Genomic DNA, 22,945 nt, shown 5'->3' on the forward strand with positions numbered 1-22,945 from the left:
AGTACCTCGAGGGCTTCAGGTTAAAAGCCAGAGGCGCATGGCTCACTCCCAAGGCCGGCACTCTGCTCGCGCCAACTCCCTCCGAGCGCGCGTGCCCCCGCACGCACGCGCACCGCAGCGAGGCGTTGTGCGAGAGGGGGCGCGCGCGCGCCCGGCCTTCCCCATTTACCCCCTCACCTCTTCCCACCCAATCGCAGCGACTCCCCTCTCTCTCCCCGAAACAGGAGGGGTATGGGGATTCCTCCCGCTGGGCCCCTTCCCCACAGTCGCTCCCTCCTGGTGCCCTCCGGGGCTACTCCTCAGCCGGCCCGCCCCCCTTCACCCTCTCCCCTCACGACCCTTTGGGTTCAACTGGGTCGGCAGCCCGCGACGTCACGGGGGCGGGGCCTGGCTGCGCCCCGTCCCTTTTTTCTTTGCCCTGCCCCTTTGGGGGGCGGGGGTGCGGCGGGACTTTGCCTTGTTTCCCCGCTGGGCTGGGCTGACGCCGCGGTGGCGGCGGAGGGTCCAGTCATCGGCTTTCGGCTCGGTCTCTGCTAAGTGGGGGGGGGGGGGGCTGCGGGGTGAGGGAATCCGGGAGGGGGGCGCGGAAGGAGGGGGCCATGAGCCGCCGCAGCGGCCGCCTCTGCCTCACGGGCCCCGGAGTCGCGGAGGGGTTGACGGGTTGAGAGGCCGGGATTTCTCGGGGGTGGGGTGGGGGCGGCGGCCGCCCGCATCGGCATGTGGAGCTCCGCCGGGAGCATGCTCCAGTTGCTCCCCAAGCTCCTCAAGTACGCGGCTTTGCAGAGCCGGCGGCAAGAGCTGCTGACCCGCTGGGGCTCGGCGAGGGCTGGGGGAGGCGGCGACCCTGCGGACCGGCTTCCTCGGGGAGGCGGCGGCAGCGGTGTCGAGAGCGCCGGGACCGCGGGCGCACTTCTCAGCCCTTACCAGGAGCGCAACAGTTTGCAGTCGGACTTGGAGCTACCCGCCCCGGGAGGCTCCTATTCGGGAAACAGTAACAGCAGCTGCAGCGGCGGACCCACCGTCGCCGAGGTGAGGACCTGGCGCTACTGCTGCCTCCTAGGCACCTGTTGGTGCAAGAGCTTCCTGCTGGTCTGCGCCCTGGCCGCCCTGTGCTTCTTCTCTCTGGCCCTGGTCCGCCACTATTTGCAGCATCTTCTCCTGTGGGTCGAGAGCCTGGACAGCCTGCTGGGTGTGCTCCTCTTCGTCGTGGGTTTCATCGTAGTTTCCTTCCCCTGCGGCTGGGGCTACATTGTGCTGAACGTGGCCGCTGGCTACTTGTATGGTTTTGTCCTGGGCATGGGACTCATGGTGGTGGGGGTCCTCATCGGCACCTTCATCGCGCACGTGGTCTGCAAGAAGCTGCTGGCCCACTGGGTGGCTTCCAAGATCGAGGGCAGCGAGAAACTGAGCGCCGTCATCCGAGTCGTGGAAGGGGGGAGCGGCCTCAAAGTGGTGGCCCTGGCCCGGCTGACCCCGATACCTTTTGGGCTTCAGAACGCAGTGTTTTCGGTAAGTTGTCATTGTGGCCCCCCCCCCCCCCCCATCGGAGTCATCTTCACTTTGTTATTTTAGGTGTTTGTCTCCAGGGAGCTTTCATTTGAGTATTTACTGGTACCCCAAGGGAGAATATAACTTTGTGTGACACTCTGGAATCTCCTTGAAGGTGAATGAATATACAGGTTGGGCCAAAAGTCTTTATTAATGCCTAAAAACCACGCTAAGACTCTTGGACACCTTGTACAATCTGGAATGGAAAGGGAGAAGCATCACTGTGAGACAAGTCTTGCTTGCTTATCACAGTACCTGACAGCAAATGCTTAAGAAAGGCTTGTAGACTGGGACACAGAGTTGGAAAGATAAGAGTTTGAAAAAAATAGTCTTTGGCCACTTACTAGCTTTACTGACCTCGGACAAGTCATTAAGCTCACAAGCCTGAATTTCCTCACCTGTAAGATGAGGTTGCTACTTCTTTGGAGTCAACAAGCCATTTTAAAATGCCTACTGTGTGCCAAGCTGTAGGAATACAAAGGAAGGTAAAAAAAAAACAGTGTTTATTCTTGAGGAGCTCACATTCTGTAATTACTAATTACTAGGTACATACAAGATATAGGATAGATTAGAAGTACTTGTAATTACTGTTTTATGAGGCATCGGGATCCAATGGGATAACCGCCTAAAGGTGCTCCCTTCCCCCACCCCCCGACAAAAGTTGTGTCAAATAGATATTGGATATTTCATCTTGTAAATACTGAGAAGATCGAAACACAAATGTCTTTTGAATAACATTTTATCTGGATTTATTTGGTAAACATCATTTAATGTTAGGAAGTAATTCAGTGGTTAGAAATTTTTGAAAGTTCATATACATATATATAGACAGATATCTATCTATATGATGCCATCTTTTTTTTTTTACATTCCTTCTTATGTCTTTTGCCTTCATTTTGACATTTGTCATTTAAAGTACTGAAGAGAAGTGTTTATTTAAAACAAAGTTTTAGGTATGTATTTAGGACTGGGCCTGTAATTTCATCAATGTCTGGGGAGTTTCTGGTGAGCACCTTTTCTGCCTTTTTTAGTATTGGACAACTTTTCTGAGACAAAGTAAATCGCCCATGTTCAGAATCCAGTGTGCCAGAAGCAAGACTTAAAGACAGGGCTTTCCAATTCCTACACCAGCTCTCTGTCCACCTCTATATTAACAAAATCAAGGAAACACATTGAATAGTTTTAGGTTCTAGAAGTTAGAAGACTAACTGACATTAGTTTCTTAAAAGTAAACTTGTGTAAATTCATAACATTTCAAATACCATTTTTATTTGTTTAGTAAATATTTTTAAAAGTTCTAAAATTTGGAGATATCTAACAAAAAACCCTTGAATGCTGTGAGATTTTTGTTTAAAATATTAGGTGAGTCTTATAGATATCAGATAGGAATATATTCTATTTCATTAGAGGGCAGTTCTCCCCTCTATTTTTAAAATAAAATTTGATTTTTTACTTATCCTTTTTGTTTTTATAGCTAATGCTTTTATTCATGCAGGTATGATGAGTACAAATAAAGCTAATGCAAAGAGCACTGGATTGGAAGGCAAACAAATTCCAGTCATAGTTTTGTGACCTTTTTTTTTTCAAGACCCTCTGTGCTCAGTCTCCTGATCTGTAAATTGAGGGGGCCTGAATTAAATCTCTGAGGTATCTTTAAGTGATGGAGTTCTGGGATTTTGAAAGATACAGTTTATGTAGAATATATTGATTTTACATCTTAGGAATGATTTTTGTATGTAACAACTCAAGTAGACATTCGAAGTCGTAAAGTTAAAAATTTTAAAAACATCACATAGTAGAAAGGAGGGTTACCGTAAACTTCCTTGGAAACTATTTTGTTGGTTTTACATGGAAAAAAATTCTTCCTGCTACTCTTCCTTTCCCTGTGAGATTGTGATCCTTTATTTATATATGTGTGTATAGATATGTGCATATATGTACACACGTGTATGTATCTATATGTATGTATATATGTACGCATATTATACACACACACACATATATATATATAAATTTTTGTTTATTTGTATTTCATGACATTGTTTTTGATTTGTATCTTGAATGATATGACAGGCTTGGGAGAAGCAATAGGTAAAAGACCTTTAAGATAGGAAATGGATCAGTGATTTTATTTGTGTACGGAACTCCTGGGTGAAAAGATTCTTTACCAAGACTGATTGGCACTTTTTCTACAATTTAGAGTCTTACAGAATTGCCTTACAGCACAGAGAGGTTAAATGAAGTCACAGAGCCAATACGTTTGAGGCAGGACCAACCAAACCAACTTCTTGGGTTCAAGGCAGGCCCTCAGTTCACTTTGCCACATTACTCCTGGATAAGTAGGCAGAAAAGATTGAGAATTGTTGTACCTTGAAGTAGTCTCCTCCAACAGTATTTCTCTTCTTCCTGTCTGATTCTTGCATTTAGAAATGTAAAAGGTAATCTTCAACATTTCTGGAGTTCCTTGTGCTGTTTGCAGAAAGAATAGACTCCAAACTGCTTCATTCCCAACATACTTATTAGTGTAGATCACACCTACCCATACTGCTTGGATGGAATCCACATCATTAGAGTCTGTAGGTAGGAATCAGTCAAGTTTTATTTTAAGAATGATATGCTTTTTTCATATCCATTACTTTAGAAGGATTTTATTTCATCATTAGGAGTATTCTTTCAACTGACACAGAAAGCAGTCCTACATTTTGGTTGATGGTTGTAGAGAGTTACTGTGGTTGAAAAAGCTATCATCAATCTCTATACTTGGCTTCTCTGGTCTTTAGACAGTAAAAATTAAAAGTCACCAACTAGATCTACTTAAAGCTTTGTAGGATATTCCAGAGCTTGCATTCTCCTGGGAAGAACCAAATGCTTGGCTACTTCTAGGACACAATGTGATTTAGGAATAGAGGATGGGAATAAGCATTTATATAGTGCCTGCTGAGCACTTGACAAATATCTAATTTGATCTTCACTACAACCTTGTGAGGTAGGTGTTGTTATCACCCCTATTTTACACTTGAGGAGACTTTAGGCAGACAGTGTAAGTGACTTGTGTAGAGTTATACAGCTAGTAAATGTCTGAGTCATATTTGAACTCTGCTCAATTCACTGTGCAATCTAGAACATTAGTATAGGTCTTTCCATTTAATGTGTAGATAGGGGTAGTGGGAGTGATAATAGTCATTGGTGGTGATCATAATTGGTTTTTAAAATTGCCTTTCTTCCTGTTTTTTTAAAACAGGATTAATAATTACTTATCTGAAATAGTTGAAACATCATCTGGTTGATTTGATAGCTCAGGAGTGCCTTTCTAGACCTATGCATATCTGTGATTCCCTAAAAGTCAAAGATAACAATTTTAAAATATCTATATAGCTATTATTTTCAGGTTCTTAGAAATTAAACAAAATAGAGAGCAAAGTACTTGCTAATCTTTACTGCCAAGATTTTTCTGTTTTTAGGACAAGGCCTTTAAACTCATTATCTCCTTCAGCCCTAGGAACAGGAATGGAATGGTCTTTAAGAAGAAAGGAGGAGAGGAAGTCAGGGCGGCTAGGTGGTGCAGTGAGTAAAGTGCTGGCCCAGGAGTCAGGAGGACCCGAGTTCGGATCAGGCCTCAGACAGTTAACACCCACACACAAAAAACTAGCCGTGTAACCTTGGGCAAGTTACTTAATCCCAATTGCCCTCCAAAAAGACAAAAAAAAAAAAGAAGAAAGAGGCTGCTCGGTGGCACAGTGAATAGAGCACCGGCCCTGGAGTCAGGGGGACCTGAGTTCAAATATGGCCTCAGACACTTAACATAAAAACTAGTTGTGTGACCTTGGGCAAGTCGCTTAACCCCAATTGCCCTCCAAAAAGCAGAAGAAGGAGAAGGAGAGGGACAGGGACAGGGACTGAGTTTAGGTGGTTATGCAATTTCATACTCTTGCTCAGAGCTTTCTCCCTCACCCCACTTGGCTCTGCCTGCAGGCATCCAGTGAGTTTGTCTTTGTGTTCATTAGCTTTTAAGAAGGCATTTTTTTTTCTTAAATCACCTTAAAGTGTGAATAAAGAAATAGAGTGGACTTTAGTACAGATAGTTGATTTTTAAAAGGAGATGCTTTCCCCAGGTGATTTCAGGATCAGACAGTTTTGGGGAAAGAGACCTTAAAAGTCCTCTAATACAAATTAGGCCTAGGGAGTGGTTACATGACTTACCCAAAGTCTTACAGGTATTAAGTAGAAGGGGTAGAGTGTGTGGGAATACTGGGTCCTCTTTCAAAGTCAGTACTTTTTTATTACTCCATTTCATGGTAAAAAAAAATATGAGTAAGAATGGGAAGGGGAGGAGGTAGCTAGTGACTGCATAAGTCTTTGTTGGTTGCTGCGTATGCTCACAAGTCAGAAGTCATCAAACTATCTTCTCCTTACCCCTTACTTTCTAGTAAGGCAAAGTGGATTTCTATACCCCATTTCCTGTATATCTTATTTCCTGGTTGAATGTAAAAATGATTTCTTAACATTTGTTTTTAAAACTTTGAGTTCCAGATTCCCTCCCTTCTTTCATCAACCAGCTCCCACGGAGAAGACAAGCTATTCAATATAGGTTATGCTTGTGTGGTTATGCAAAGCATTTCCATAGTAGTCATATATTGGTATTTCCATAGTAGTCATATATAAAGACTATATTTCCCTCCTTCCTATCCTGCCCACCACATTTATTATGTTTTCTCCTTTGACCCAGTTCCTTTTCAAAAGTGTTTGCTTCTGACTACCCCCTCCCCCAGGCTGCCCTACCTCCTATCATCTCCCTCTCTTATCCGCTTTCCCCTGTACTATAGGATAAGATACACAACTGAGTGTGTATGTTATTCCCTCCTTAAACCAAATCCAATGAGAGTAAGGTTGACTCATTCCCTTTCACTTCCCTGTTCTTCCCCTCCATTGTAACAGCTTTCTCTTGACTCTTTTATGTGAGATAATATACCCTATTCTATCTCTCCCTTTCTCCTTCTCTCAATATATTCCTCTCATCTCTTAATTTTGTTTTTTAGATATTATCCCTTCATATTCAACTCACCCTGTGCCCTCTGTTTGTGTATACATATACACACTTATACACATACACACACATTTCCTTCAACTGTCCTAATACTGAGAAAAGTCTCATGAGTTACAAATATAATTTTTCCATGTCAGAATGTAACAACTTTAATAAGTTCCTTGTGATTTCTCTTTCCTGTTTACTTTTTCATGCTTTTTTGCTTCTTGTATTTAAAAGTCAGATTTTCTGATCAGCTCTCATCTTTTCATCAAGAATGCTTGAAAGTCCTCTATTTCATTGAATATCCATATTTTCCCCTAAAGTATTATACTCATTCTTGGTGATTCTTGGTTTTAATCCTAGCACCTTTAACATCTGAAATATCATATTCTAAGCCTTTTGATCCCTAATGTAGAAACTGCTGGATCTTATGTCATCCTGATTGTGTTTTCATAATAGTCAGATTGTTTCTTCTTGGCTGCTTGTAATGTTTTCTCCTTGACCTGGGAACTCTGGAATTTGGCTATAATATTTCTAGGAGTTTTCTTTTTGGGATCTTTTTCAAGAGACTATAGGTGGATTCTTTCAATTTCTATTTTGCCCTCTGGTTCTAGAATATCAGGGCAGTTTTCCTGGACAATTTCTTGAAAGATAATGTCTAGGCTCTTTTTTTTGATCATGGCTTTCAGGTAGTCCGATAATTTTTAAATTATCTCTCCTGGATCTATTTTCCAGGTCAGTGGTTTTTCCAGTGAGATATTTTACATTGCCTTCTATTTTTTCATTCTTTTTAATCTGTTTTATAATATTTTGATTTCTTAAAAAGTCATTAGCTTCCATTGGCTCCATTATAATTTTGAAGGAATTATTTTCTTTTTCATTTTTCAAATGATTTATTAACTTCTGATTTACATCATTAATTTCCACCAAATTTTGAGTTACAAATTTTCTCCCCATTTTTCCCCTACCCACCACCCCAAAATAGTAATCCCACAGGATATCCCCTCCTCCAATCTGCTCTCTCCCATATCTTTTCCCATACCCTTTAGACTTTTCCAGTAGGGCATGGTGGATCTCTATGCCCCAGTACCTGTATATTGAATAATAGTATATATAATTTTAAACATTTGATTTTAAAACTTTGAATTCCAGATTCATTCCCTTCCTCCCTGGTCACCCACCCTTACTGGGAAGATAAGCAGTTCAGTATAGGTTGTACATGTGTAGCTAATGCAAAACATTAACATAGCAGATATATTGTAAAAGACTGACTATATTTCCCTCCCTTCTTTTCCACCTCCCACTTGTTCTACTCTCTACTTTGATCCCATCCCTTTTCAAAAGTGAGTGCTTCCAACTTCCCTCCCCCCCAGCCTGCTCTCCCTTCCATCATCCCCCTTCTCATCCCCTTCCCCCTCTTCTCCTGTAGGGTGATACCCTATTTAGTGTATATGTTATTCCCTCCCTGAGCCAAATTCAATGAGAATAAGGTTGACCCATTCCCTTTTGCCTTCCTTTTTTTCCCCTCCATTATAACCATTTTCCCTTGCCTCTTCTATATGAGTTAGTTTACCCCATCCTGTCTCTCTCCATCTCCTCTCATTATATTCCTCTCTGACCTTTTAATTTCACCTTTTAAATATCATCCCTTCCTATTAAATTCATCCTTTGCCCTTTATCTATGTATACCTGTAAACATATATACACACATTCACATATGTATTCATACACCCGTATACCCTCCAATATAGACACACACACATATGTATGTATGTATTTGTATTCCCTTCAACCGTTTTCATACTAAGAAAAGTTTCATGAGTTACAATTTTTGTTTTTCCATGTAGGAATGTTAATAGTTCAACTTTGATAAGTTCCTTATGATTTCTTTTCCCTGTTTACCTTCTCAAGCTTCTCTTGCTTCTTGTATCTGAATATCAAATTTTCTATTCAATTCTGGTTTTTTCATTAAGAATGCTTGAGAGTCTTCTATTCCACTGAATGACCATATTTGCACCTGAAACATGATACTCCGTTTTGCTGGGTAGGTGATTCTTGGTTTTAATCCCAGCTCCTTTGCTCTCCAGAATATCATATTCCAGGCCCTTCGATCCCTCAGTGTAGAAGCTGCCAGATCCTGAGTTATCCTGATTGTGTTTCCCAAATATTCAAATTGTTTCTTCCTGGCTGCTCCTAATATTCTCTCCTTGATCTGGGAATTCTGGAACCTGGCTATAATATTGCTAGGTGTTTTCTTTTTGGTATCTTTTTCAGGAGGTGATCGGTGGATTCTTTCAACCTCTATTTTGCCCTCTGATTCTAAAACATCAGGGCAGTATTCCTTGAGAATTTCTTGGAGGATGATTTCTAGGTTTTTTCTTTGATCATGGCTTTCAGGTAGTCCAATAATTTTTAAATTATCTGTCCTGGATCTATTTTCCAGGTCAGTGGTTTTTCCCATGAGATATTTCACATTGACTTCTATTCTTTCATTTGTTTAGATCTGTTTAACATCATCTTGATTTCTCATAAAGTCACTAGTTTCCCTTTGCTCTATTCTAGATATGAGGGGATGATTCTCCTCATTGAACTTTTGAGCTTCTTTTTCCATCTGGCAAATTCAGCTTTTTAAGGCATTCCTCTCCTCATTGCCTTTTTGAGCCTCTTTTGCCAATTGAGTTATAGTCTGTTTTTTCAGGTGTGATTTTCCTCAGTCAGGCTGTTGACTCTCATTTCATAATTTTTTTGCATCATTCTCATTTCTCTTCCTAATTTTTCCTCCACTTCTCTTATCTGCTTCTTAAGGTCCTCTATGGCCTGTAACCAGCTTGTACTTTCCTTTGAAGCTTTTGGTGCAGGAGTTCTGACTTCACTGTCTTCCTCCTGTTCCATGCTTTGCTCCTTTTTGTCCCCAAAATAGGAGTCTAATGTTGGATTCTTCTGTTTGTTTTGCTTCCTTTGTCTGGTCATGTTGCCCCTCAGTCACTTGATCCCTGGGCTTTTTGCCACAGTAGGACTCTGCCACCAGACAGGGGAGCTTTTGTCCCAAACACTGGGATTTTCTCAGCTGCCGGAGGTTTTAGTTGGGTGCCCTCTTTGAAGCCTCCACACGCTCTGGCAAGCTGGTCACATACCCCAGGACCTCCACCCTAGACTGCAATCCAGATCCAAGCATGGTAAAGCAAGAAAAATTACCCCTCAGACTGGTCGCTTGGTCCCCCTACACTCTCTCTGCAGGCCAGGAGCTGAAGCTGTCACATGGCGCTGGCTGAACCAAGGCGGCTCAGTGGCTTCTTGCCCTGGGGGCAAAAGCCAGTGCTCTCCCCACTAGTGGTCCCAAAGTCCACACTGCACCGACCTGTCACTTTGTCCTTCGCATCTATGTGTTGATAAATCTGGAAACAGCCACAGCTGCTGGTGATATGGAGTCCATCTGGCCAGCCCCTGGTCAGGCCCACCCTGGGGCTAAAGCCTCGGCGTGGGGTTGGGCTCAGCTCCCAGAGCGCTGTGCTGGCCAATTCCTGCTGTCCTGCCAAGCTTTCTTCAGTGGGAGGTTAGCTTCTCTGTGTCATTTTGTGGGTTCTGCAGCTCCAAAGTTTGTTCAGAGTCCCCTCTTACAAGGATTGGGGAAGGTGGAAGCCAGAGCTGCTTGGAGGTTGTGCTTCTACTCTACCATCTTGACTCTGCCTTCCAGAATTATTTTCTTTAGTGAGCTTTTGGACTTTCTTTTCTATCTCGCCAAATCTGCTTTTTTAAGGTATTCTCATTGGCTTTTTCGGTCTCTTGCCATTTGAGTTGGGCTATTTTTAAGGTGTTATTTTCTTCAGTATTTTTTGGGGGTCTCCTTTAGCAAGCTGTTGACTTGTTTTTCATGATTTTCTTGCAACACTCTCATTTCTCTTCCCAGTTTTTCATGTACTTCTCTTACTTGATTTTCAGAATCCTTCTTGAGCTCCTCCTCCATGGCCTGGGACCAGTTCATATTTTTCTTAGAAGCTTTTGGTGCAGGATTTTTGATTTTGTTTTCTTCTTCTAGTTCTATGTTTTGATCCTCTTTGTCACCAAAAAAAAGATTCTATAGTCTGCTTTCTTTTCCTCCATTTACTCATTTTCCCAGCCAATTGCTTGACTTTTGAGTTCTTTGCCAGTAGAACTCTGCTACCAGAGCAGAGAGTGCTGTGTCCCAAATTTCTGTGGTTTGAACAGCTGTTGTCAGAGCTACTTCTAGGCACCTGACTCATAAATGTGAGGAGGACTCCCCAGCCCCACAAACTTTGCCACACCAATGTTCCTCCTTACCCTAGGACTGCCACCCAAGACTGTGATCCACATCCAAGCAGGGCAAAGCAAGAGAATCCTCCCTCAGCACCAGCAGAGAGATTCCTGCAATTGCCCTCTGATCAGTTGCTTGTTCCCCTTACCAACTGTGGGCCTGGAGCTCCAGAAGCTGCTGCTGCTGTTGTTGCTGTAGCCATAGCCTCCTCTACCTCCCCCATCCCTAGGGTAGAGACTGAGCTCCTCTCTCACCCAGGTCCAACAGGGTTTCACTGCTGACCTTTTACTTTCTCTTTAGTGTTTGTGGGTTGAGAAGTTCAGAAACAGCCATAGCTGCCAGTGATTTGGTTCTCTGAGGTCTGCTCTAGCTTGGTCTATACTGGCATGGCCCAGGCAGGCCTGTACTCTGCTCCTAGCCTGGTGTGTTAGACCCTGCCTTTCAGCCTGCCAGGCTCTCCTCATCTGGAGATGTATTTCACTCTGTCATTTTGGGGGTTCTGCAATTCCAAAATTTGTTGAGAGTCATTTTCCATAGGCATTTGGAGGTGATTGGGGGATAAGCTCAAGCAAATTCTTGCTTTCACTCTGACATCTTGGCTCCACCCCCTTAGAATATATTTTTTAAAAGAGTAATTAGATGTCTTGAAAGGACCCAAGTCAAGGCTATTTTTATGAGTTGAAAAATATAGTCTATAAAAAATGGGTTTATATTGCTTTTTTAGTACTCTTGAATCTAATCATTGAACTTAGTAAATCATCAATTAGAAGGGCTAAGATAAGATAATCATTGTTTCAATTCTGTAGTATCATTCTTTGTGCTGTCCACATAGTGAATCATAACCTTACCTGCAAGTGATTTACCCAAAGAATAAAAATTTTGATTGCTGAAACCTTGAAAGATGTCTTGGGGTTTACCTGCTACATTTCCTTTTAAGGATCATGTCTTAAATCCAGATCACTCTGGCTCTTATTCATTGGTCAACAGTAGCTCCCATCCCAAGCCTCACTTGGTCATTGTGTGGGCTCTGATAGCTCAGAGTTAGTGTAAATAGCAATTGTTTCTGTTTTGGCCAGAAACACTGAGGGTTTTTGAGGGTCTTCCTCTCCAAGATTGGTTTGTTTATTTTTTTGACTAGGTAAAAGTGGCTATTCTTTCATTCATTTCTTACCTAACCTTAAACACTAAATGGGTGTTGCCTCAGCCAAACTGAGACCTGGAAAAAACCTCAGCTCAAAAAGGCCAAGGTCTCCCACTGCATCTGGGGCCGTCTCCAGTCATCCTGATCTCTGTCTTGCTACTGGATCTAGATGGCTCCAAAGGAGAGAGTGAGGCTGATGACTTGGCATAGCCCTTCCTCTTTTAAATCCAATTCACTTTCAAGTCATGACATCACCTTCCAGATGTTGAGGTCCTCTTGGAGAATGAAGGACAAACAGCAACAGTCATCCTTTGTGTCTATACGTATACATTTCTCATATGGGCATCATAGTAAATCCCTGAAGATAGGCAATCCTGATTTAACCTAATTTTTTGACTGTTAGAAGCTGCAAAATCTACTACAACAAATCATTAATATTAATAAGATATTTAATAAGATTGCAGGAGCTGTAGGAAGATAGGGACAAAATCTCTAGTTAGGAAATTTTGGAAGAGAATTTCCTAATCACAACTTGTCCAAATTACTCTGAGGAAATACTTAATTTTTTTCCTTATCTATATAGGAAAACTAAAATATTCCAACATCTTGAGAGTTTAGATAATTAAAGTTGTGTGAACTTTAAATTCCTAATGTAATAGTAGTGTTTTTGAATACTCCAGCAGTATAAATTGCCACATCTTAATTCAAAGAATTTGGAAGGCATTTTTTAAAGGAAATGATGTAAAAAATAGTTTTTAACTTTCACAATCTATCCTGCAAGAACATATTTAATCTACACCTAAAAGAGTATTAAGTTTGCCCAGATTACTGTGAGTCATGAGCTCCCTGAACTGTGAGAAACATAGGGAGTAGGTTATAAATTAAGGATGAATGCAGAGGCTGTAGTGGTTGGCCTGCATAGGCTGAGTACTTTCATACAAGTTAGCCATCAGAATTAAAAACTTAAGCAGAACTTTGGAATTATATATTAAATCCAAGCTAAAAATCATGCATTCTGAAATAGAAAATTATTACGATTTGGCTACATGATATGGATAACAATAATGCAAATTCACATTTATATAGCACTCATTTTTATAAAATTAAAACCCCCAACTGAGGCAGGTAGTTAAAAGTTTTATTATTCTCTTCTTGCAGATGAGGAGACAGGTGCAGAGAAATTAAGTAACCAAGTGTCCAAGGGACACAGTAGTAATGAGTAGGAGGGCCAGGACTTTAGCTTAAGCTATCTGATACCACGGTGCTCTATTCTGGTTTGCTGTTAACATTCAGACTCATATTATTAACAGAACCACTTTTGACCTTTTGTATAGCTGTAATTTTGAGGAAGTTTTTTTTTCCTTGCATAGAGGAAAATGTGGTAGATTTGAAGTTGAAGAACTATGTTTGATTCCCAGCTCTATCCTCAAAAAAAGCCATTAATTTCCCTGGAGCTCATTTTCCTCAGTATGAAGTGAGGTGATTGGACTAAATGACTTCTCAAAGTACTTTTGGCTCTAAATATGTGATCCTGTGTCAGTAAGCTTACCTGCTTCTTTATAGATTTCACCCACTGTACCAGTTAGGCTTTCTGGGGTCATAAAACAAGTTTCAACAGTTTTCCATGTGATATCTCTTTACATTTTTGAAGAAAGCTAATATTTATGTTGTACTTTAAGGTTTACAAAGCACCTTACATAAATTGTAGTCCTTGTGAGGTAGGTGCTGTTATTATCCCCAGTTTTTACAGATGAGGAAATTGAGGCCAAGAAAGGTTGTGACATGACTAGGGTTCACACAGCTTGTGAGAGATAGAAGCCGACTTTGATCTCATGTCTTTCTGGCTCAAAGTCTAGGGTTCAGTGTTAGGCCACCTATCTCTCTCTAAATTAAAGATACCCAGTTCCTTCAAGTTAACTTTTAATAAAACTAAATGCATTATGTCATGTCTACCTTTAAAGCTACTTTATGTAATTTTTGTTCAACAGATAAATTTTAATTATATTGTTAAGGACCTTTGACACAGGAAGGACTTGTGGCTTTTTGGAAGTAATGAATTTGAGTTTCAAATTTTTTTCTTTAGGCAAATTTTCAGGCAAATTATCATAGAGATTATCCATGTGCTATCATGTAAATATATTTCCATATTAGTCATGTTGTGAAAGAAGAAACAGAACAAAAGGGGAAGCCACAAAAAAACAACAAAAAAGTGAAAATAGCATGCTTTTATCTGCATTTAGACTCCATAGTTTTTTCTCTGGACGTGGATGGCATTTTTCATCATGAATCTTTTAGAATTCTCTTGGATCATTGTATGGCTGTAAAGAACTAAGTCAGTCATAGTTGAACATCACATAATATTGATGTTACTATACAGTGTTGTCCTGGTTCTACTCACTTCACTCAGCATCAGTTCATTTAAGGCTTTTCCAGGTTTTTCTGAAGTCTACTTGCTCATCATTTCTTATAGCACAATAGTGTTCTATTACAGTCATATACCACAACTTGTTCAGGCATTCCCCAGTTTATGGGCATTCCCTCAATTTCCAATTCTTGGCCATTACAAAAAGAGCTGCTATGAATATTTTTGTATATGTAGGTCCTTTTCCCTTTTTTATGATCTCTTTGAGATACAGACTAGTAGTGGTATTACTGAATCAAAGGGTGTGTACAGCTTTATTGCCCTTTGGGCATAGTTCTAAATTGCTCTCCAGAACAGCTGGATCAGTTCATATCTTTACTGACAATCATTTAGTTGTCCCAATTTTCCTACGTTTTCTCCAACATTTATCATTTTCCTTTTCTGTCATATTAGCCAATCTAATAGGTGTGAAGTAGTTACCTCAGAGTTGTTTTGATTCAAGTTTCTCTAATCAATAGTGATTTAGAGCATTTGGCCATTTATCATTTGGGGAATGACTTGTATTCTTAGAAATTTGACTCAGTTCTCTATATACTTGAGAAATGAGGCCTTCATCAGAAATATTATAAAAATTGTTTCCCGTTTTTCTGCTTTCCTTCTAATCTTCACTGTATTGGCTTTGTGCAAACCCTTTTTAATTTCATGTAATCAAAATTATCCATTTTGCATTTCAAAATGTTCTCTGTCTTACTTGATCATAAATTATTCTCTTCAACATAGATCTGACAGGTAAACGGTTCCTTACTCTCCTAACTTGCTTATGGTATCATCTTTTAGGTCTAAATCATGTACCCATTTTGACCTTACATGGTGAGATGTTAGTCTGTACCTCGTTTCTGCCATACTGTTTTCTAGTTTTCTCAGCAGTTTTTGTCAGATAGTAAGTTATTATTCCAGAAGCTGGAGCTGGAGTCTTTGGGTTTATCAAACAGTAGATTAGTCATTTACTACTTGATCTTATGTACCTAGCCTATTACACTGACCCACCACTATTTCTTAACTAGTACCAAATAGTTTTGATTGCCACTTTATAAAATAGTTTTATATCTGGTACTGCTAGGCATCTTCTTTTGCATTTTTTTCATTAATTCCCTTGATATCCTTGACCATTTGGTCTTCCAGAAGAGTCTTGTTATTTTCTCTTGCTCTATAAAATACTTTTTTGTAGGGGCAGCTAGGTGGTACAGTAAATAGAGCACCAGCCCTGGAGTCAAGAGGAACTTCAAATTCAGCCTCAGAGGCTTGACATACTTATTAGCCGCATGACTTTGGGCAAGTCACTTAACCCCAATTGCCCTCCAAAAAGCAAAAACAAAAACAAAAAAAATATTTTTTGTAGTTTGAGTGTTTTGGCACTAAATTAATTTAGGTAGAATTGTCATTTTTATTATATTAGCTCGACCTACTCATGAACAATTGATATTTTTCCAATTTGGATTTGACTGTATTTGTGACTTTATTTGTGTGAAAATTGTTTTGCAGTTGTGTTCATATAGTCCCCCTGTTTGTCTTGGCAGGTAGACTCCCAAATATTTTATATTGTCTTCAGCTATTTTAAATGGAATTTCTTCTTCTAGCTCTTCTTGGTGAGCTTCACTTGTAATGCTGATGATTTGTGTGTGTTTATTTTATATCCTTGCTAAAGTTGTTAATTATTTTTTATTGTTTTGCTTTTTGGAGGGGGGGAATGCAGGGCAATTGGGTTTAAGTGACTTGCCCAAGGTCACACGGCTAGTAAGTGTGTCAAGTGTCTGAGGCCGGATTTGAACTCAGGTCCTTCTGACTCCAAGGCCAGTGCTCTATTCCCTGCACCATGTAGTTGCCCCTATTTTTAATGATTTCAAGTAGACTTGTATTTGATTTCCTAAGATTCCCTAAGTATCCTATCATATCATCTGCAGAGAGTGATAGTTTTGTTTCCTCATTGCCCATTTTAATTTCTTCAGTTTTTTTCTTCTCTCATTGCTAAAGCTAACGTTTCTAGTACAGTATTGAATAATAGTGGTGATGGTGGGCATCCCTGTTCTTAATGGGGAGGTTTCTAGCATATCCCCATTACAGATAACACTTGCTGATGGTTTTAGATAGATATTACTTGTCATTTTAAGGAAAACTCAATTTATTCCTATACTCTCTAGTGTTTTTACTAGGAATGGGTGCTGTATTTTGTCAGAAGCTTTCTCTGCATCTGTTGAGATAATCCTATGATTTCGTTATTCATGTGGTCAGTTATGCTAATAGTTTTTCTAATATTGAACCATTTATACATTCCTATCTGATCATAATGTATTATCCAGGTTTATAAATTGCTTTAATCTCTTTGCTGATGTTTTATTTAAATTTTTGCATCAGTATTCGTTTGGAAAATTGGTTTGTAATTTTCTTTCTCTGTTTAGGCTTTTCCTGATTTTAGGTATCGTTCACTATGTTTATGTCATAAAAGGAACTTGGTAGAACTCCTTCACCTATTTTTACAAATAGTTTATATAGTATTGGGGAATTAATTTTTCTTTAAATGTTTGTTAGAATTCACTTGTAAATCCTTTTTCTTAGGGAATTCATTAATGGTTTGTTCATTTTCTTTTTCTAAAATGGGGTTATTTTATTTAAAAATTTTATTTCCTCTCCTGTTAATCTGGGCAATTTGTATTTTTGTAAATGTTCATCCATTTCACTTACATTGTCTAATTTATTGGAATACAGTTCTGCAACATAGTGCCTAATTATTGCTTTAATTTTTACTTCATTGGTGATGAATTCACAGTTTTCATTTTTGATACTAGTATTTTTGTTTTCCTTTTTAAAATCTAAAAATTAACCGATGGATAATGCATTTTATTGGTGTTTTTTTTCCCAAAAAACAGTCATTGATTTTATTTATTAATTTAGTAGTTTTCTTGCTTTCAATTTAATTAATCTCTCCTTTGATTATCACAGTTTCTTATTTGGTATTTAATTTGAGATTTTAAACTTGTTTGTTTTCTAGCTTTTAAAATTGAATGCTCCATTCAAAGCTCTGTTCTTTCTCTATTTTATTCATGTAAGCATGTAAGCATTTAGAGATATAAAATTTCCCCTATAAGAACTACTTTGGCTGTGTCCCATAAATTTTGGTATGCTGTCTCATTATTGCCATTCTTTTTGATGAAATTGTTATTTTTGTGATTTTTTGTTTGATCCACTTTTTATTTAGGATTAGATTTATTTAGTTTCCAATTAATTTTTAATTTGTCTTTCCGTAGCCTTTTATTTCATGTAATTTTTATTGCAGTATAATCTGAAAAGGATGCATTTAATATTTCTGCCTTTCTGCATTTGATTGTGAGGTTTTTATGCCCTGATACTTGGTCAGTTTTTGTGTAGGTGACATATACCATTGAGAAAAAGGTATATTCCTTTCTATTCCCATTCAGTTTTCTCCAGGGATCTGTCTTACCTAACTTTTATAAAATTATATTCACTTCCTTAACTTCTTTCTTATTTATTTTATGGTTAGATTTATCTGGTTCTGAGAGGAGGAGGTTGAGGGCCCCCATTATTATACTTTTGCTGTTTGTTTCTTCATGTAACTCCCTTAACTTCTCTAAAAATTTGGATACTGTATCACTTGGTTCATGTATTTTTAGTACTGGTGTTACTTCATTGTCTATGGTACCTTTTTAGCAAGATATAGTTTCCTTATCTCTTTATTGGATACATTTTGGCTTTTGCTTTATCTGAGATTGAGATTGCTACCACTGTTTTATTTTATTTCAGCTGAAACATAATACATAATCTATTCAGCTCCAACCTTTTACTTTTACTCTGTGTTTGTGTCTCTGATTCAGATGTGTTTCTTGTAATCAGTATATTGTTGGATTTTGGTTTTTATTCCATTCTGCTATTTGCTTTCATTTTATGGGAGAGTTGATCCCATTCACAGTTATGGTTACTGTGTATTTCCTTCCATCCTATTTTTCCCCTTTTTATACTTTTCTCTCTCTTTTTGCCCAGTCCCTTCTCACTAGTGTTTTGCCTCTGAACACTGCCTCCCCCAAATCTGCCCTCCCTTCTGTCAGTCCCCCAACTCCCTTTTCCCTCCTTTTTCCTTCTACTTCCATATAGAGTAAGATAGAGTGTGTATGTTATTCCACCTAAGTGTATGTTATTCTACTCAACTGAGTGTAAACATTATTTCCTCTTTGAGTCAAATCTAATAAGGGTAAGGTTCAACCAATGCTTACCCCTTCCCTTCTTTCACTCTGCTATAATAGGTCTCTTATGCTTCTTCATGTAGTAATTTATGTGATTCTGCTCCCTCCTTTCCTTTTATCCCAGTACAGTGTTTTTTTTACCCCATAATTAATTTTTTTATCATCACATCAAAGTCAGCTTATACCCACACCATTTGTCTAAGTATACTCCTTCCAACCATTGTAATAGGGATAAAGTTCCTCTTTTTCTTTCTTTTTTTGAGAGGGGAGAGGCAGTTGGGGTTAAGTGATTTGCCCAGATTCACATGGCAAGTAAGTAATCTGAGGTCACCTTTGAACTCAAGTCACTCTGACAGGGCTAGAACTCTTATGTGCTATGCCACCTAACTGTCTCAGAGTTATAAGTATCATTGTAAAGCCAAGCACAAGCAGCTTTCCAGAAGAATGCTACTGTGAACAACTTTTAAGGTTCTGATTAGACAGTATAGTGAATACTCTATTTATTCAATAACAAATCAGAGCAAAACATTCACAGTAAATCAAGTATGGAATTCACAATGTTATAACTTATCACACATAATCAAAATACAACATTTACAACAACTTATACAGAAAATTGCCACATAGTTTTCACCACAGTAGTCACACAGTTTTGAACAACGTATAATCATTTAGTCAGTCAATCACTTAGTAACTTAGTCATTCAATCATCCTTAAGGAAGAAATGCAGTAGTCAAAGTTCTCCACTCATGGGGCACACTAAGTTACAATATCAGTCACTACTCAGCACTCTCTTAAGGGGTAGTGTAAAACACACAGGCCATCCACCCCTCAGTCATAAATAAATTACAGTCTTCTCAGTCAGTACATAGTATCCAAGTAAAGTCTATTTTCAGCTTGAGTTGGGGTAGTCTCTCATATTCCCTGGATCCTCTTCTGTGGTCCCTACCTAGATTCACCACACTGTCACCTGGGTTCAAAGGCAGACAGCTCCCAGTTCCTTGTCCTACTTTCCATGCTGTTCCTGTTCCACGCTGATGCCCACAGTCTCTGTTCCCAGGAAGTCAAGGCTTAACAAAGCCACAAACAGGCTCATAAAAGTACTAGTGCCACAGTCATGCTTCCTCAGTCTTTGGAAGTTCTCAGGAAAAGCTGGTAGCTCCCCAGCAGAAGCTCCAGCTGGTTCCCAGAATCAAAATCATTCTCTCTAGCCTGGACCTTTCTTCTTCAGTCTCCTCAGCAGCAGCTGCTTCTGCCTCCATGAAGCTTTATCCCAAGGAATTCTGACTCTCCCTCTATATACAGTATATATTTACTTATATACAGTATTGCTCCTCCCTTTTCAGCCCCTTCCGGTTACATCAGCAACAGGAGTTCACACCTTCTGTTTCTTTAACAGAGGCTTAATTTGAACTGGATGCTAAGTACCTCTTAGATTTCCAATACAAAGGGATCTTTAAATTTCATTACCATTACAGTCATCTTTGCATGTAGAGATGTAAACAGTTGAACCTTATTAATACCATGTTCTTGTTTTTTTTTTTCTCTTTCCTGTTTACCTTTTGATGCTTCTCTTGTATTTGAAGATCTAATTTTCTGTTCAGCTCTGGTCTTTTCATCAAGAAAGGTTGAAAGATCCTGTTTCATTGAATGTTCATCTTTTCCCTTTAAAGATTTTGCTAAATTTTGCCAGGTAGTTGATTCTTGGTTGTAACCCAAGCTCTTTTGCTTCCCAGAATATCATATTCTAAGTCCTCCAATGCTTTAATATAGAAGCTAAGACTTATGTAACATTGACTGTAGGTCCTTGATATTCGAATTGTTTTCTTCTGGCTTCTTGTAGTATTTTCTCCTTGATCTGATAGTTCTAGAATTTGGCTTCAGTATTCCTTGGAGTTTTCATTTTGGGATCTTTTTCAAGAGGTGATTGGTGGATTCTTTCAATAACATTTTGCCCTCTGGTTCTGTATCACAGTAGTTTTCCTTGATAATTTCTTCAGAGATGCTGTCCAGACTTTTTTTGATCATAGCTTTCAGGTAGTACAGTAATTCCTAAATTTTCTCTCCTTGATCTATTTTCCAGGTAATTTGTTTTTCCAGTGAAGTATTTTGCATTTTCTTATATTTTTTCATTCTTCTGATGTTGTTCGACTGATTCATGATGTCTCATAAAGTCAACTTCCACTTGCCCAATTCTGATTTTTAAGTAATTATTTTCTTCAACTGAGCTTTTGTACCTCCTTTTAAATTTGGTCAATTTTACTTTTAAAGGAGGTGTTTTCTTCAGCGAATTTTTCCCTCATTTGTCAAAATCTATTTTTTAAGGAGTTCAACTTCAACTTCAACTAACTTTCATGATTCCTTTTCCAAATTCTTGACTCTTTTTTTGTAATTCTCTTGCATAATTCTCATTTCTTTTCCAAGTTTTTCTTCTACCTCTCTTACTTGATTTTTAAAATACATTTTGAGTTATTTCAAGAGAACTTTTTGGTCTTGAGGCTTCACATATAGGCATTTTGACATTGTTGCCCTCTTCTGAGTTTGTGTTTTGATCTTCCCTGTCACCATAGTAGGTTTCTATGGTCAGGGTTCTTTTTGAATTTTGCTCATTTTTAAAAGTTGAACTCTGGGGGCAGCTAGGTGGCGCAGTGAATAGAGCACCAGCCCTGGAGTCAGGAGGACCTGAGTTCAAATCTGGCCTCAGACACTTAACACAAAAACTAGCTGTGTGACCTTGGGGAAATCACTTAACTCCAATTGCCCTACCTTCCCCCCTCCAAAAAGCAAAAAAAAAAAAAGTTGAGCTCTGCTTCTGGGGTGTGGAGGCACTGTCCCAAGCTTCTTGAACCAAGGGCTAGGAGCCTGGTCACTGGCTTTCTATGCCAGGGCCTCTAGAGCTGGTAGTTTTCCCACTGTGCCGCCCGGGGTTCCAGGGTTGCAGTTTGCTTTCTGTTTTGGGGCTGAAGGCTTCAAAGGTGACCTGCTGATCTAGAACAGCAGGGCTTTTGTTACTGATCTGTGCTGTGACTGAGTCTCTCTTTGGCTTGCCTGAAACACTGCTTGGTTTGGACTGTACTCCCCTTTTACCCTAGTGAGACAGACTTTTCCTGAAGTCCTAAGTTATCTTGGGCTGGAAAAATGTTTCACACACTCTTTCTGGAGATTCTTTCACTCTAGAATTCTTTTGGAGGCTTTATTTAATTTTGTTTCTGAGGGAAACTGGGGAGAACTTGGGCAACTCCCTGGCTTCTCTCTGCCATCTTGTCTCCAGTGTCTCATGAACTTTTTTTTTTTTAAGCAATTGGGGTTAAGTAACTTGCTCAAGGTTACACGGCCAGTTATTTCTGGGTGTGGTGCTGAGTGTCTGAGCCCGGGATTCGATCTCCAGGTCGTCCCAACACAGGAACCGGTGCTCTTACTCGCTGAGCCACCTGGCCGCCCCTATGAACTTTTAATAATATCACTTTGTGGTTGTACAGTGAATTATAGTCTTCAAAACACTTTAACTTAAGAGTATTACTACCTCAGTGTAAAATGAGCTAAGTTTTTAAAAATAAGTAAATTCACTTTAATAATTGTACAAATAAAATTAGAGGTGTTTATAAATCATTCTATTGCTTTTTTCTGTGTCCTGGAAAATAGCAGACTTCAATTTCAGTGACTCACTCAACAGTGAGATATCTAAAGATAGAGATTTCTCTGCTGAAAAATTTCTGTTGCCAGCTGCCTAAATATCATATTCAGAGATTAAGACAGGATGTTTCTCCTGTTGAAAATTAAGTACTGATTTAGGGAGGTATTGACTATTATTGTTAGGTTCTATTTGCTACCATGTAATGCAGTGAATAAGTTCCTTATGACTTGGACAGGAGTATGAAATGAAATGGAAAAAACATTTATTAAATGCTTCCTATGTACTTACTGTATATGTAATCTTATGATAGTGAACAAATAATCAACATTTTATCTTTACTTTAAAGCCTCCATTTGAGAAGCTTTGATCGTTTTATTTCCTATGATGAGGATTATAGGATTTCCTCAGAATTAGGAGACATCATTATTCCAATAGATTCCAGAGTGAGGGATGTTTTTCCTAGAAATTCTTTTGTTTTCATGTTAAATGGATATGCAGTTTCATCTCCATCAACACACCACTATACATTTATTGGGCACCTACCATGCACAGATAGTGTCTTCTTCATGCCTTTTCACATCCTCTGTAATTCTTTTCCATAGATTTTCCTTTGGCAATCCACCTGACTTACTAGAAGACTTTTTTTTAACCCTCCATGCTTTCAAACTATAGCTTTAAAAATTGTTCAAGGTTCATGTGCAGCTAGGT

At 39.3% G+C, this 22,945-nt stretch overlaps 1 protein-coding gene across 4 annotated transcripts in view; it reads left to right on the forward strand.

The window, feature by feature from the left end:
* Positions 1-605: 605 nt before the first annotated feature.
* The window catches only part of TMEM64 (transmembrane protein 64), a 205,734-nt gene continuing 183,394 nt past the window's right edge, over positions 606-22,945 (forward strand). For 2 of the 4 annotated variants that reach the window (XM_069086677.1, XM_069086679.1), the window contains exon 1: positions 606-1,509. In XM_069086677.1, the coding sequence (XP_068942778.1) occupies positions 718-1,509 (792 nt within the window). In that variant the 5' untranslated portion in view covers positions 606-717. The remainder of the gene's footprint in view (positions 1,510-22,945) is intronic. The other 2 variants (XM_069086676.1, XM_069086675.1) reach the window with 2 other exon arrangements.

The sequence above is a fragment of the Petaurus breviceps genome, unplaced genomic scaffold, assembly GCF_028583685.1.
Source record: "Petaurus breviceps papuanus isolate PSGF00001 unplaced genomic scaffold, PetGlider_PUasm1.0 179, whole genome shotgun sequence".
Taxonomy (NCBI): domain Eukaryota; kingdom Metazoa; phylum Chordata; class Mammalia; order Diprotodontia; family Petauridae; genus Petaurus; species Petaurus breviceps.